Here is a 14,453-nt window from a genome sequence, read left to right on the forward strand (position 1 = left end):
TAGGTACAATCAGTCATTCCTTTTTTAATCAGAACTATATGACCTTGTAGTCAGTCATACACAATTTACAATGTATGTGTACCTGATTAGAATAGCGTAGCTTTCTCATCTAAGCCTCAAATCATTCAAGACTGAAAAAAAAACTTTCTCCTCTTTTAATCTCCCATAATGAACTTTACTGCCATGTGAAACTGTCCATTAAAGCATCTCAAAGAATCTGTTTTTCAAAGCCACCTACTTCCAAATCTTTGTGGCCAGTGCTTAATGTGTAAATCATGAGGTGGCAGTAGATCATGTGGGAGGAGATCCAGGAGCACACAGACACAACAGCTCCAAGTGCTCCAACTAATGTAGTAGTGTTGTAAACAGACCTGGAGTTGCTATGACGACTGTAGTACGACAGGTCACATGAAGCCACATAACATGAAAATAACACAAAATACCCATATCAGTGAAAGATTATCTTGAGTCTTTAAGAACAGAAGTTGCCTTTTTGGGAACGTTCCACCATTACACAGTATTTTATGCAAATTCCATCTGTGTATGTGCAACAGGTATCACCTTTTTTAAAAAAAAAACAGCAACACCACCAGTACCAGGTCAGACAAGTTTAATAAAATTTAAAAAACAAAACACTAAAACACACAATGAGTGGAAAATCTGGTTCTGAGTTTAAGCACAAATGGCTTCAATGACTTTTAACGTGGTCACCATCACACGTACATGAATCACTTCATCAGTACAATTCCTGATAAATATTTCCACACCACACCCAATAAAACCTTACATTACTGAAAAACTCAGAATCAGGAAATACTCATAGCGGGAACAAAAATGTGACTCAGCCCCCTGCACACAAAATACACAACAGATTATCCCACATCACGACAAAGTAAGCACAAAATCAACAAACACATTACATCATACTCCATGTTTACCAAAATTGCGTTCACCCACTCAAAACGTTTTTACTTTTACCGTTTTACCTTTCATTCAGGACGCAACCTGCTCCCAAGTTGCCTATAAAACAAATACATCAGCACCTTAAACAAACACGACTCCATACCAGCCCCGGGATCGGGTCACGTTAAAAAGAAAACACCCGAATCACTAACTGCTGCACCGCTGCTGTTTTCCTGTGTCTGTTCGCGCCGAATAGAACACTTTCCTAACCCGCACTTGCAGCCTCGACTATCTACCGACTGTGATGATCGCCACCTCATTCAAATGTCACTTAATGATGTCAAGTGACCTACAAAAAATGGCATGCAACAGCTGGGGTGAATTGCACAGCGAGGACGGTGCGAAACAGGTTTCTGGAGGCAGGGCTGAAGTTGTGCAAAGCTAGAAAAAAGCCCTTCATCAATGAGAAGCAAAGAAGAACCAGACTGAAGTTAGTAAAAGACCATTACGACTGGACCGTAGAGGACTGGAGTAAGGTCATCTTCTCCGATGAGTGCAATTTTAAGCTTTATCCAACACCTGGTCGTGTAATGGTTAGACGGAAACCTGGAGAGGCCTACAAGCCAGAGTATCTCACACCCACTGTGAAATTTGGTGCAGGATTGGTGATGATCTGGAGGTGTTTCAGCCAGGCTGGAATCGGGCAGCTTTGTCTTTGTGAAGGATGCATGAATCAAGCCACTTACAAAACTGTGCAGGAAGAAAACTTGCTTCCTTCTGCTCTGACAATGTTCCCCAACTCTAATGGTTGTTTTTTTCAACAGGGCAATGCTCTATGTCACACAGCCAGGCCAATCAAAGTGTGGATGAGGGACCACCAAATCAAGATCCTATCATGGCCAGCCCAATCTCCAGACCTGAACCCTAATGAAAGCCTCTGGAATGTGATCAAGAGGAAGAATGATGATCACAAGCCATCAAACAAAGCTGAGCTCCTTGAATTTCTGTGCCATGAGTGGTATAAAGTTACCCAAAAGCAATGTGAAAGACTGAAGGAAAGCATGCCAAGACACATGAAAGCTGTGATTAAAAATCAGGGTTATTCCACCAAATATTGATTTGTTGACTCATCCTAAGTTGAAATATTAGTACTGTGTTGTTTATAAATGATTATGAGCTTGTTTTCTTTGCATTATTTGTGGTCTGAAATTTCTGTAACTGTTTTGTTATTTTGACCATTAGTCATTTTCATAAAAACATGCTCTAAAATAAAATATTTTTATCTGGAATTTGGAAGAAATGTTGCCAATAGTTTATAGAATAAAATAAAACTGCTCAGCCTGGTCAAACACATATCCATCAATTGTAAAACTAGAAAAACTGATCATTTTCTTCCAGAGCTGTAAATCAAGGACAATCAAGTCCACAATAAAGACAGCATCTTCATGCTTTACTTCACAGATGCACAGGCATGTAAAAAAAAAAGTTTATTTACTCTGTAACTATCTCTATTATTTTCATTGACAAGTGGTGCATTGTATTTCTACATTAAATAAATACCATAGTTCAAAAGAAACATACCGTAGCATCAAGATGAAGGACATAGTGCGTGACATCATCTCTTGATCATGAACACACAGCAACAGGCAAAACAGAAATAGAATAATGAGGGAAAATGACTAAAATATAGCACTTCACATGGGAGGTAACTAATCTAAAGTGCTAAAACGGCAGTGATGTGTGGAGACAGGCTAAGCTAAACAAACCAAACACATCCACATAACCAAAACAATATATTTAACATGGTATGTAAACTTAATTACAGTATGTGGGTTGGTGCATGGCATCATGGGTCTTTACCATCTCTCTCTCTCTCTCTCTCTGGGCTGATGGTGGGTAGAACAATATTTATCAGAGAGCAGTATTCATTTCTTTGAACCCTCGTAAATTTTGTTATGATGATAGAATGTGTCCAAGTTAAACTTTAATGTCTTGATTGATCATGTCCACCACCAATTAACAGTTTTGACAGCCTCACAGGGGAAATGCAAAGTAGCATTTAGTGTATTAGTGTTGGATGGTTGCTGAAGTCTGGTCCAAAACTTTAATTTTCCTTAGCTGTTCCATAAAACTGTCAGACTCTTTCTGCCACACGGCATCTTAGGGATGATGGATTGACACGGAAAGAAATTCCTGGCAAGGTTCTGTCAAAATGTCAAGATGAGGCAAGAAAAAACAAAAGACATGTTTTGAACAAAACTCTACTTCCTCCAAATGTCTATGCTGGGAAAAGTCACACCTTTGGCTGAATGGTTAACTGGAATGTACATAATGCTCTTGTTGAATAGTCATTGCATAATCAGTGTTGTTGCGTATGGGGTGATTCCTGTCTGAAGACATAAAGTCAAGGTAGAACTTTTTTCCTTAAATGAAAAGCATTTTTTTATTTAAAAAAAAAGAAATGTTTAATATTGTGTTATTTGCCTTTGGGTTAATATAAGAAATACACCAGAAATGTTATCCTTAATAAATTTGATCCATTTCCTAAATATAATACAATCATCCACTTTGCACCATTGTAGATTTTATGACATTATTGACTTTCCACATTCAACTGAAAATTGTGAAGTTCATATCTGTATATCCCACAAAATCCTGAAGTGCAATGCCTTGTGTCTGGAGATGTTCCCTAGACACGGACATTTGAAACAGGACACTCATTCTCTGGGAGGAAGTGAGGGCATTGCTAAAGGAATTAGACAAAAGCAACTCCCTGTTCTTTTATTTTTGTAAAGAAGACACTTTTCCTTTCAATTTAAAAAAAGGAATAATAAATGAACATAGGATGTAATTTAATTGACTTTTAAGGAGTGTTTTCCATTGTGACCTTTTCAAAATCAAACAGTAATATGCATGTAATAAAATGAAACTTGGAATTTAATGCAATTTGTACAAAAACATCGTAAATGATATCAGGAAAGTAATAATGTGACGGCAAGAACAGCCCTTTCATCAGGAAGTAGACTTGACAGATGCTGTTTCAGTCTTCAGTTTCCGATTCTATTTACTTAAAACACAAAGAGGACACGACCAGACTGCCGTTTGTTTCTCTGATGGGCTGATGAGTGGTACAGACTGACACGATTGTCCTCAAATTATATCCTTGCATGTCTCTCTCTAGTCCTCAGAGGGTGGAGTTAAGACACAAGCCAGATGCAGGAAAGGAAGAACCAGGAGACACAATGACAGAAATGAGTAAAAGCCCTCCATGTATTAAATGACCAAATGTAGAACAGTGTAGCAATCACAGATGGAATATGCATCAAATACCATATGTGCAATGGTGGAATACATTATATGATTTCACTGGATATTCTGAGAGACCGAATGTCCATTCATACATACAATATGTTTTACTATTGTAGTTGCCTTCCTTAGATATAATTGTTGATATATAGGGTGTTAAAATAATGTGTGGAATTCGAGATTCGGGATAAACTGACTGTCCCACTAAATCTCTATACACTAAATAAATGTGGGTACATATAAACTAAAGGCTGATTGTTGTTGTTATCTAGCCATTTATCATTAAGGGCAATATTAGGTTTGGAACTTTTGCCATGGGGGCAGGTGAACCGTTGCCAACTCCAGCAAACAGGTGATGAGCAAACAAATCCAACAAGGAGCAGAAAAAAGAGTTGACCTTTAATGACCTTATAAAATGCAAAAACATTTTGTGAGGCTGTGAGGCCGTAACAAGGAAAACGAAGTACAAATGGCTAATGTAATGAAAGTTGTGAAAAAGTGAGCAGCAGCAAAACAAACAGAAGCACAAATGGAAGGGGTTTTCAGTGTAATTTACAGAGCTTATCATTCATAAACAAACAATCATACTGGTGCAACTGTCTTCAGGAGTGATGCAAGCCAAAATAGCAAACAAAACCCACACTAATTAAATAAAACTACACACTAACTAATCATAACAACACAACTCCCTAACTCCCTAACACAAAAACAGAGACAAAACAAACGCCCAACAAAAATAGCAGTCACTCCCTACCACCAGTGTCCAACACCAAAATACCAAACAAACGATATTTACACAATCTAAATATATGTATATATGTATATATACACAACTACCGAAGCAGGAAGGGCGAAGCCAAAGACGAAGTCCAAAAATGGGGAAACACTCACTCACTCACTCTCTCATTCATTCATTCATTCATTCATTCATTCATTCTCTCTCTCTCTCTCTCTCACTCACAGACATCTTTCACACACTCTCTTTGTGTGTTGTGTTCTGTGTCTGTGTGTCTGTCTGTCTGTCTGTCTGTCTCTCTCTCTCTCTCTCTCTCTCTCTCTCTCCTGGCAGGGGCTTTTAAATAGCCAACACAGTAAGGAAAGGGGCGGAGTCTCAATCAGGGTTGAAATCCTGGCAGTGGATCTTGAGCGCAAACACACATCCATCTTTCCGTAACAAATATGTGACAGGAATTATGTGGAATCCATTCTAAATCCACTCTTATTCGTTATATAAGTCTAAACAGTGGTTTGAATGTTTTTTTAAATCTTTTTTATAGATTTGGTCAGGTTTTGGTGGTTTCTGTTATAAAGTCGCTAAAATATTCAAAATACAGTGAAAAGATGCCTACCTGTTCTGGGAGATCAATCCATCATCCCTCAGATGCTATGTGGCAGAAAGAGTCTGACAGTTTTATGGAACAGCTAAGGAAAATTAAAGTTTTGGACCAGACTTCAGCAACCATCCAACACTAATACACTAAATGCTACTTTGCATTTCCCCTGTGAGGCTGTCAAATCAAATAAACTGTTTTGGTGGTGGACATGATCAGTCAAGACATTAAAGTTTAACTTGGACACATTCTATCAAAACAACAAAATTTACGAGGGTTCAAAGAAATGAATACTGCTCTCTGATAAATATTGTTCTACCCACCATCAGCCCAGAGAGAGAGAGAGAGATGGCAAAGACCCATGATGCCATGCACCAACCCACAGACTGTAATTAAGTTTACATACCATGTTAAATGTATTGTTTTGGTTATGTGGATGTGTTTGGTTTGTTTAGCTTAGCCTGTCTCCACACATCACTGCCGTTTTAGCACTTTAGATTAGTTACCTCCCATGTGAAGTGCTATATTTTAGTCATTTTCCCTCATTATTCTATTTCTGTTTTGCCTGTTGCTGTGTGCTCATGATCAAGAGATGATGTCACACACTATGTCCTTCATCTTTATGCTACGGTATGTTTCTTTTGAACTACGGTATTTATTTAATGTAGAAATACAATGCACCACTTGTCAATGAAAATAATAGAGATAGTTACAGAGTAAATAAACTTTTTTTTTTACTTGCCTGTGCATGAAGATGCTGTCTTTATTGTGGACTTGATTGTCCTTGATTTACAGCTCTGGAAGAAAATGATCAGTTTTTCTAGTTTTACAATTGATGGATATGTGTTTGACCAGGCTGAGCAGTTTTATTTTATTCTATAAACTACTGGTAACATTTCTTCCAAATTCCAGATAAAAATATTGTATTTTAGAGTGTGTTTTTATGAAAATGACTAATGGTCAAAATAACAAAACAGTTACAGAAATTTCAGACCACAAATAATGCAAAGAAAACAAGCTCATAATCATTTATAAACAACACAGTACTAATATTTCAACTTAGGATGAGTCAACAAATCAATATTTGGTGGAATAACCCTGATTTTTAATCACAGCTTTCATGTGTCTTGGCATGCTTTCCAGCAGTGTTTCACATTGCTGTTGGGTAACTTTATACCACTCATGGCACAGAAATTCAAGGAGCTCAGCTTTGTTTGATGGCTTGTGATCATCATTCTTCCTCTTGATCACATTCCAGAGGTTCTCACTGGGGTTCAGGTCTGGAGATTGGGCTGGCCATGATAGGATCTTGATTTGGTGGTCCCTCATCCACACTTTGATTGGCCTGGCTGTGTGACATGGAGCATTGTCCTGTTGCAAAAAACAACCATTAGAGTTGGGGAACATTGTCAGAGCAGAAGGAAGCAAGTTTTCTTCCTGCACAGTTTTGTAAGTGGCTTGATTCATGCGTCCTTCACAAAGACAAAGCTGCCCGATTCCAGCCTGGCTGAAACACCTCCAGATCATCACCAATCCTGCACCAAATTTCACAGTGGGTGTGAGATACTCTGGCTTGTAGGCCTCTCCAGGTCTCCGTCTAACCATTACACGACCAGGTGTTGGATAAAGCTTAAAATTGCACTCATCGGAGAAGATGACCTTACTCCAGTCCTCTACGGTCCAGTCGTAATGGTCTTTTACTAACTTCAGTCAGGTTCTTCTTTGCTTCTCATTGATGAAGGGCTTTTTTCTAGCTTTGCACAACTTCAGCCCTGCCTCCAGAAGCCTGTTTCGCACCGTCCTCGCTGTGCAATTCACCCCAGCTGTTGCATGCCACTTTTTGTAGGTCACTTGACATCATTAAGTGACATTTGAATGAGGTGGCGATCATCACAGTCGGTAGATAGTCGAGGCTGCAAGTGCGGGTTAGGAAAGTGTTCTATTCGGCGCGAACAGACACAGGAAAAGAGCAGCGGTGCAGCAGTTAGTGATTCGGGTGTTTTCTTTTTAACGTGACCCGATCTCGGGCTGGTATGGAGTCGTGTTTGTTTAAGGTGCTGATGTATTTGTTTTATAGGCAACTTGGGAGCAGGTTGCGTCCTGAATGAAAGGAGGGAGGTGGGAAAAGTAAAAACGTTTTGAGCTGGTGAACGCAATTTTGGTAAACATGGAGTATGATGTAATGTGTTTGTTGATTTTGTGCTTACTTTGTCGTGATGTGGGATAATCTGTTGTGTATTTTGTGTGCAGGGGGCTGAGTCACGTTTTTGTTCCCGCTATGAGTTTTTCCTGATTCTGAGTTTTTCAGTAATGTAAGGTTTTATTGGGTGTGGTGTGGAAATATTTATCAGGAATTGTACTGATGAAGTGATTCATGTACGTGTGATGGTGACCACGTTAAAAGTCAGTGAAGCCATTTGTGCTTAAACTCAGAACCAGATTTTCCACTCATTGTGTGTTTCAGTGTTATGTGTTTTTAAATTGTATTAAACTTGTCTGACCTGGTACTGGTGGTGTTGCTTTAAAAAAAAAAAAGGTGATACCTGTTGCACATACACAGATGGAATTTGCATAAAATACTGTGTAATGGTGGAACTCTCCCAAAAAGGCAACTTCTGTTCTTAAAGACTCAAGATAATCTTTCACTGATATGGGTATTTTGTGTTATTTTCATGTTATGTGGCTTCATGTGACCTGTCGTACTACAGTCGTCATAGCAACACCAGGTCTGTTTACAACACTACTACATTAGTTGGAGCACTTGGAGCTGTTGTGTCTGTATGCTCCTGGATCTCCTCCCACATGATCTACTGCCACCTCATGATTTACACATTAAGCACTGGCCACAAAGATTTGGAAGTAGGTGGCTTTGAAAAACAGATTCTTTGAGATGCTTTAATGGACAGTTTCACATGGCAGTAAAGTTCATTATGGGAGATTAAAAGAGGAGAAAGATTTTTTTTTTCAGCCTTGAATGATTTGAGGCTTAGATGAGAAAGCAACGCTATTCTAATCAGGTACACATACATTGTAAATTGTGTATGACTGACTACAAGGTCATATAGTTCTGAATAAAAAATGAATGACTGATTGTACTTAAAAGCAGAAAATCAATATTATCTATAAAAATTACCAAAATATGACCACCAATTAACAGAGTATTTGATTTGACAGCCTCAAAGGGGAAATGCACAGTAGTATTTAATGCTTTAGTTTTGGATGGCTGCTGGAGTCTGGTTCAAGACTTTCATTTCCTGTAGCTGTCCCATCACACTGTTATACTCTTCCTGCCACACGGCGTCTGAGAGAGACGATGGATCAATCTCCAGGAACGCATAGGCATCCTTGGACTGTATTTTGAATATTTTAGCAGCTTTATCACAGGAACCACCAAAATTTGACCAAATCTGTAAAAGAGATACAAAACCATTTAGACAACTGTTCTGACTTACATAATGAACAATAGATTCCACATTATTCTTATCAGGCATTACTCTAATGTTCAGTGTTTTTGAATTTTAAAAAAATGTCATTGTATATTGTAATTTGACTTTACTGTAACTGTTTCAAATATCAGTTACCTCTGAAGCCTTTTGGATTGAATTCACAAATTCTTCTTTAAGTTCAGGTTCATCAACAAGATCTTCATTAACAAATGTCTTTTTCTGCATGACACCCAGCATACTGTGCACCTTTTCCCAGAAGTTTTTCATCTGAATCAGAATGTTCTGGATTTTAGTCAGATATCGCTGGACCTCGTTCAGGTGGACAGGGCTGGGTATAGAGCCTGGTACACACAAACAGAAACACAGACTGCTTATTTAAACCAACAATGAGTACAGGACAGCAAAATTGTGCAGTGTTTTGCTATGGAAGTGTTTTCAGAGCTCTGTGTCCTTTTGTATTCTTAAAATAGATTCTTTACAGTCTCATTTACTAATGTACATGTGTGGAGATGAACTGGTCCAGTAACACTACACACAGAACCCATGAGCTTATTCAAAAAACTGTTAACAGACACACAAGCATACATAACCAAAAACAGTCATCCAGCAGACATCACCAATCATCACTCACCATTGTCGATTTTTACTTTGGCCAGTTTCATCTGTAAGTCAATCTGTTGGACCTCAATGTTCCACTGTTGGTTCATCAGAGCCGTCTTTTGAGAGGTGAGCTGATTCAGCTGGTTTTCAAGAGCTTTGATTTTTGCAGCAGCAGCGGGGGATGTTGCGGCATGGTAAATGGACTTGACGATTGGCCCAATGAACGGCACAATCGCAGCGAAGATTCCGAGGCCTGAGCTTTTGCTTGTCACGTCCCTTACATAACTCTCAAGTTCCAGGTTTTTGGCATCTATCTTCCTTTTGGTGTCTTCAAGCTCGTTCCTAACTCTGGCAATCTTTTTTTCAAGGGTCTTTATAGCTCCCTCCATTTCCTGAACTTCCTTGGAAAGCTTCTCAGACTTGGCCTCAGTGTTTGCCTTTTCATTGATGTCACTGGTAGTTGTGGCCACGTGTTTGTTGTGTTTAACATAGCTAAATATAAAAAATGTGAAAATAGTCAACATTCATTTATTTTGTGTGTCTGTAGGTTGAGAAGATTCCAGCTATTTGTTATCAGTCTATGTCACTGTGTCATTAAAGCTGCACTAGGTAACATTTGTTTGTTAAAATTGAAAGAATTCACATTACTAAGCCAAGAGGAAAAACATTCTGCTAAAATATAGTGTCTTTCTGCGAGTCACACTATAAAGCATGAAATATTCATTGAGATTCAAAACTGTTGGATCAGATTTGGCAAGAGTTTTCTGAACCACATCAGATGTCTTTATGAATTAACGAATCACATGCACAGGATCAAAAACAAGGTCCAGCTCGATTGGCTGTTTCCCTGAGTAATGTTACAGGGGGCGTGGCTCACAGTTCTGAAAGTGCTGAAAGTCAGTGAATTGAAGGATAGAGATACTGCCTCATATGGAGGCATCAGAACGGCAACCCCAGTCATCCTCTGCAGCATTACCCGCATGTGACTCCTACACATTGTGTTGACTTTTCAGGGGTGGCAACAGCCTGCAGGGGTTCAGGAATGTTGGTCTATTTTTGATTGCTGAACAGGTATATTATGTTGGTGGTTTGCTAGCTAGCAAGCAAACAAGCAATTTGTTATTGATTTGGAATTTAATGTTATCTTGTGTATTGTACAAGGTAAATGTTAAGCTGTTTTATCTATGTAGCCAATGTTAGCTGGCAAATTCGCTAATATTATGATATAATCACTTTGCTGAGAGTGTCTTTTTTGTTTCAGAGTTTGTCCTCTCATGTCTGAACAAGGAAAGCCTTTAATCTCTCAGATTATTTCCAGTGCTACCGTCTCCCTCCTTTCATGTATGCAACTATATCTTTAAATTAAACTTGGCTAACATTATGCCTGTGCTACCAGGCTGTAGCGTATCTGTTGGATGATTAGAAGAGTAAGTTAGATAATGCACTTACATCCTGAGAGAGCATTCCAGAGAGATCTGATCAAATTCTCTGTGAAAACTCCTTCAACATGAATGCACTCGCAATCATCAGATAAATTCACTTGGGGAAATGGAAGGCAGCACAACCCACTTTACAATATGTTCATGATTCATGCGGTTGCATACTTCCACCAGAGTGGTCGCCAATTCTAAAAATCTACATAGTGCAGCTTTAAAGTACAACATATGAATCTTCACATCAGCACAGGCGTCACAGACACCAGAATAAAACTGAAATTGAAGAACTCTAAAAGCTAATAATTATTTAACTTTCAAACTATTAATCTGACATGCATTTCTCTACTAACAGAACAGCACTGCTTCACACCATTTCTATACATCATGGTGATCTAGGCTGCAAAAAATACATGTTGTTACCTTTGCACCATCTTGTCCACATCTGCAATAAGTTCACCAATCCAGGTTCTTGCTTTTTCCAGGTACCTTACCGCCAGTGTTGGTTTGTTTTTTTCAATAGCTTGTATCAGCATTGGAAACAGTGATGAAACCAGGCTCTGACTGGTGCCCATACACTGTGGTGGAAGGAATAACATAAGATATGCAGAATGTAATTTAGCATTTACCTCCCACCTTATATGACCTTTGCTGCTGCTGTTCCTCCATGTGATGGACATATTGGCTACAATCCAGTTACTGAGCTCATTAAGGATTCAGAGACATTTATGGTGATGTGATTACAAACATCTCGCCTCCTGCCTTTCAAATTGGTTCTGTGGTACTTGAGCAGGTCTGATTACAGGTCTGTACTCTGACACTGTGTGACCTTGTAGCTGTAGTACTTTTAACTCTTTGTCTAGATTGATCATATAAGAATAAGTACACAGCAGATCACATCAATCTCCAATTATTAATCTCCATCAATAATCAGCCCCAAGAGGAAGGAGTTTATAGAGTTTTGACCAAGGCAGAGGGTCTGTCTCATCTTACCCAACTCTTTCTCCTGATATGTAAAAGCAGATTTCCAGCTAACAGAGAACATGCTCTGATTACATGCTCTTCAAATATAGAAACAGATGCTATTATGTTACAAAACCTCTAGTACTGAACATCTGTCAAAATTGTGATCTTCATTTACTTTGTTTTTCTTCCATTGATAACACTTTTAAAATAAACTGTTTGTCAGTTTAAGGATTTGGATTTTAATCTGGAATTACATTTTTTTTCCCAAATGAGAAGGCCATAATTTTACTTAATGTGTCATTATGCCAATCAGAAAGTCCTTTTGAAATGATCAAATTTGTTCTATGGAACAAAAGAGATTGTACAAAATAAATCATTTTGTATTTTTAATATATGGTTTCTCATTTTATATATTTAGTTAATCAGCTATTTAAATCTACTGGATATTTCATTATATTTTTCTTTAGTGTTTTGGAGGACACTGATTCAGTACCTGGACAGGTTGATTCCAAAGATCTGACTCTATTTTGTTATCCCGAAAATGTAGCGTTCTACTAATAAGAATGCTTTCAGTTGGTTATATTTCTCTTATAAGTCTAATGTTAATTATGGTGGCATGTAGTTTTGAATATCACTTTATATTAATTTGCAAAATAATTTATCAACACATTTTCTAGAAAACTTTAAACTATCAGTTTGATATTTTTTTTTTGCTATGTCTGATATTTTAAGGTGAAGTGTTGCTGTAAATTCACTAGAATATCCAATCTGTCATTATACCTTTGGATTCCAGTGTTTTACACAATACGGTCATTGATTGTTATTCATTCATTATAAATTATTTTCTTCCTGACAGACAGAAACGACCAGAGATCTCACCCTACACTGACACCATACCTTCAGCAGAAGAGCTTCAGAGGATCCAAAGAGAAGTTGTGTTTCCACAGCACGCTTCCTGAGGAGCCTCTCCATGTTTGGAAACTTAGCCAGACACAGGTAGGAGATGTGGTACAGCAGGGATATCTGCATAGAAGTTGGTAGAAGCTCCTCTGTGAATCCTGGACTCCATACGGAGTTGGTTGGCACAAGTTCTGTGAATCGGTTAAAACATATTTGAATGAAACATGTGGTCAACCACCCATGCTGGTATAATGTCTAAACCTTCTCATGTCCTAAAGAATTGAAAAAAGTACAATCAATCACTCTGAAAAAAATAATAAATTAAAACTTGCCTTTGCTGTTAGCCATTGTATGTAAGACCAGGGAAGACTTGTAATCAGTGGTGTCCTATAATTCAGTAAAAGAGATTAGAATGACGCCGTCAAACAGAACAACTGGACTACGTTTTGGTTCATGAACCTAAAATAAAAAATGTGCAAATACTAAGAAGGGAACCTTACCTGTAAATCTTTGTACTTCTTGCTGGTACAGTGTGTTGAGGTCTCACTGGAGAACCTTTATACCATGCACACCCCACCTCTTACACAGAAAGAAATTGCTGTCAAAGGTCTGAGGAAACCCAAGACAAGGTGATGAAAGATAAAGAAAAAGGAAGTTTCCCTATAAAACTCTACTTTCTCTACTTCTGTACATTTACATTACATTTCTGTACTGGGAAAAGGCACATCTTTGGCTGAATAGTTTACTGGTATGTTTGTAATGCTCATAATGAATGACTAATTGCATAATCAATGTTGTTGGGTAGGTGTCATTCCTATCTGAAGACATAAAGCCAAGGTAGAACTTTTTGCCTTAAATGAAAAGCAATTTTTATTTTAATAATGTGTAATATTGTGTTATTTGCCTTTAGGTTAATATAGGAAATACACCAGAAATTTAATCCCCCCTCCCCATAAAGTCCTGTGCATTATTTAAACAAAACCTTTTGCAGGCTTGCCACAATGACCTATTTCAGATATCATATTGTTACAAAAGTGAGGAGGACCAGTCTAACTAGAAAATAGAGGCGACACCTTCTGCACCTCGTTTGTCAACAGGTTCGCTGGAAGACATGCTGAGGGATGCATTTCTTACATTTTTTCTATCAAGTCCTATAGATAATTCAAATATGAAGTTGTGCTGGACTGCCACAAACCGCCTATTTCAGATTTGTCACGTTATATATTTATTTGTTTATTTGCTTCATTCTTAATAAATTTAATCCATTTAGTAAATATAATACAATCATCCACTTTGCACCATTGTAGATTCTATGACATTACTGACTGAAATTACTGACATTCAGCTGAAAATGGTGAATTGTGAAGTTTATATCTTTGTATCCCACAAACTCCTGAAGGACAAAGCCTTGTGTCTGAAGATGTTTACTATACAAAGACCTATACAGGACACTCATTAACATAGGACTCAGGTCTTTTTTTTAAAAAGAAACCATTTTAAACAGTTTTGCTTGTGCAGTTAATGTTGGGCTGTCGAGCTGATGCAGGGGTTTCTCATGAGCAGGTCAT

At 38.0% G+C, this 14,453-nt stretch overlaps 1 protein-coding gene across 1 annotated transcript; it reads right to left on the reverse strand.

Moving 5' to 3' along the window:
- Positions 1-8,729: 8,729 nt before the first annotated feature.
- Positions 8,730-13,233, reverse strand: LOC118241844. Its single transcript, XM_035529156.1, has 6 exons — positions 13,218-13,233; positions 12,883-13,076; positions 11,443-11,597; positions 9,618-10,078; positions 9,122-9,327; positions 8,730-8,947 (listed from the first exon to the last, which is right to left on the reverse strand). Exons 1-6 carry the CDS (start codon positions 13,231-13,233, stop codon positions 8,750-8,752), a joined length of 1,230 nt encoding a protein of 409 aa, XP_035385049.1. The 3' UTR covers positions 8,730-8,749.
- Positions 13,234-14,453: the final 1,220 nt, after the last annotated feature.

This window comes from Electrophorus electricus, chromosome 8, assembly GCF_013358815.1.
Source record: "Electrophorus electricus isolate fEleEle1 chromosome 8, fEleEle1.pri, whole genome shotgun sequence".
Classification (NCBI taxonomy): Eukaryota; Metazoa; Chordata; class Actinopteri; order Gymnotiformes; family Gymnotidae; genus Electrophorus; species Electrophorus electricus.

Excerpts from the sequence above, each read along its gene's own strand:
- LOC118241844 (XM_035529156.1), bottom strand. Across the intron at positions 10,079-11,442 it reads GTGGACAAGATGGTGCAAAG|CTATGTTAAACACAACAAAC; the intron begins GTAACAACATGT and ends TTTTATATTTAG. Across the intron at positions 8,948-9,121 it reads CAATCCAAAAGGCTTCAGAG|ATTTGGTCAAATTTTGGTGG; the intron begins GTAACTGATATT and ends TCTCTTTTACAG.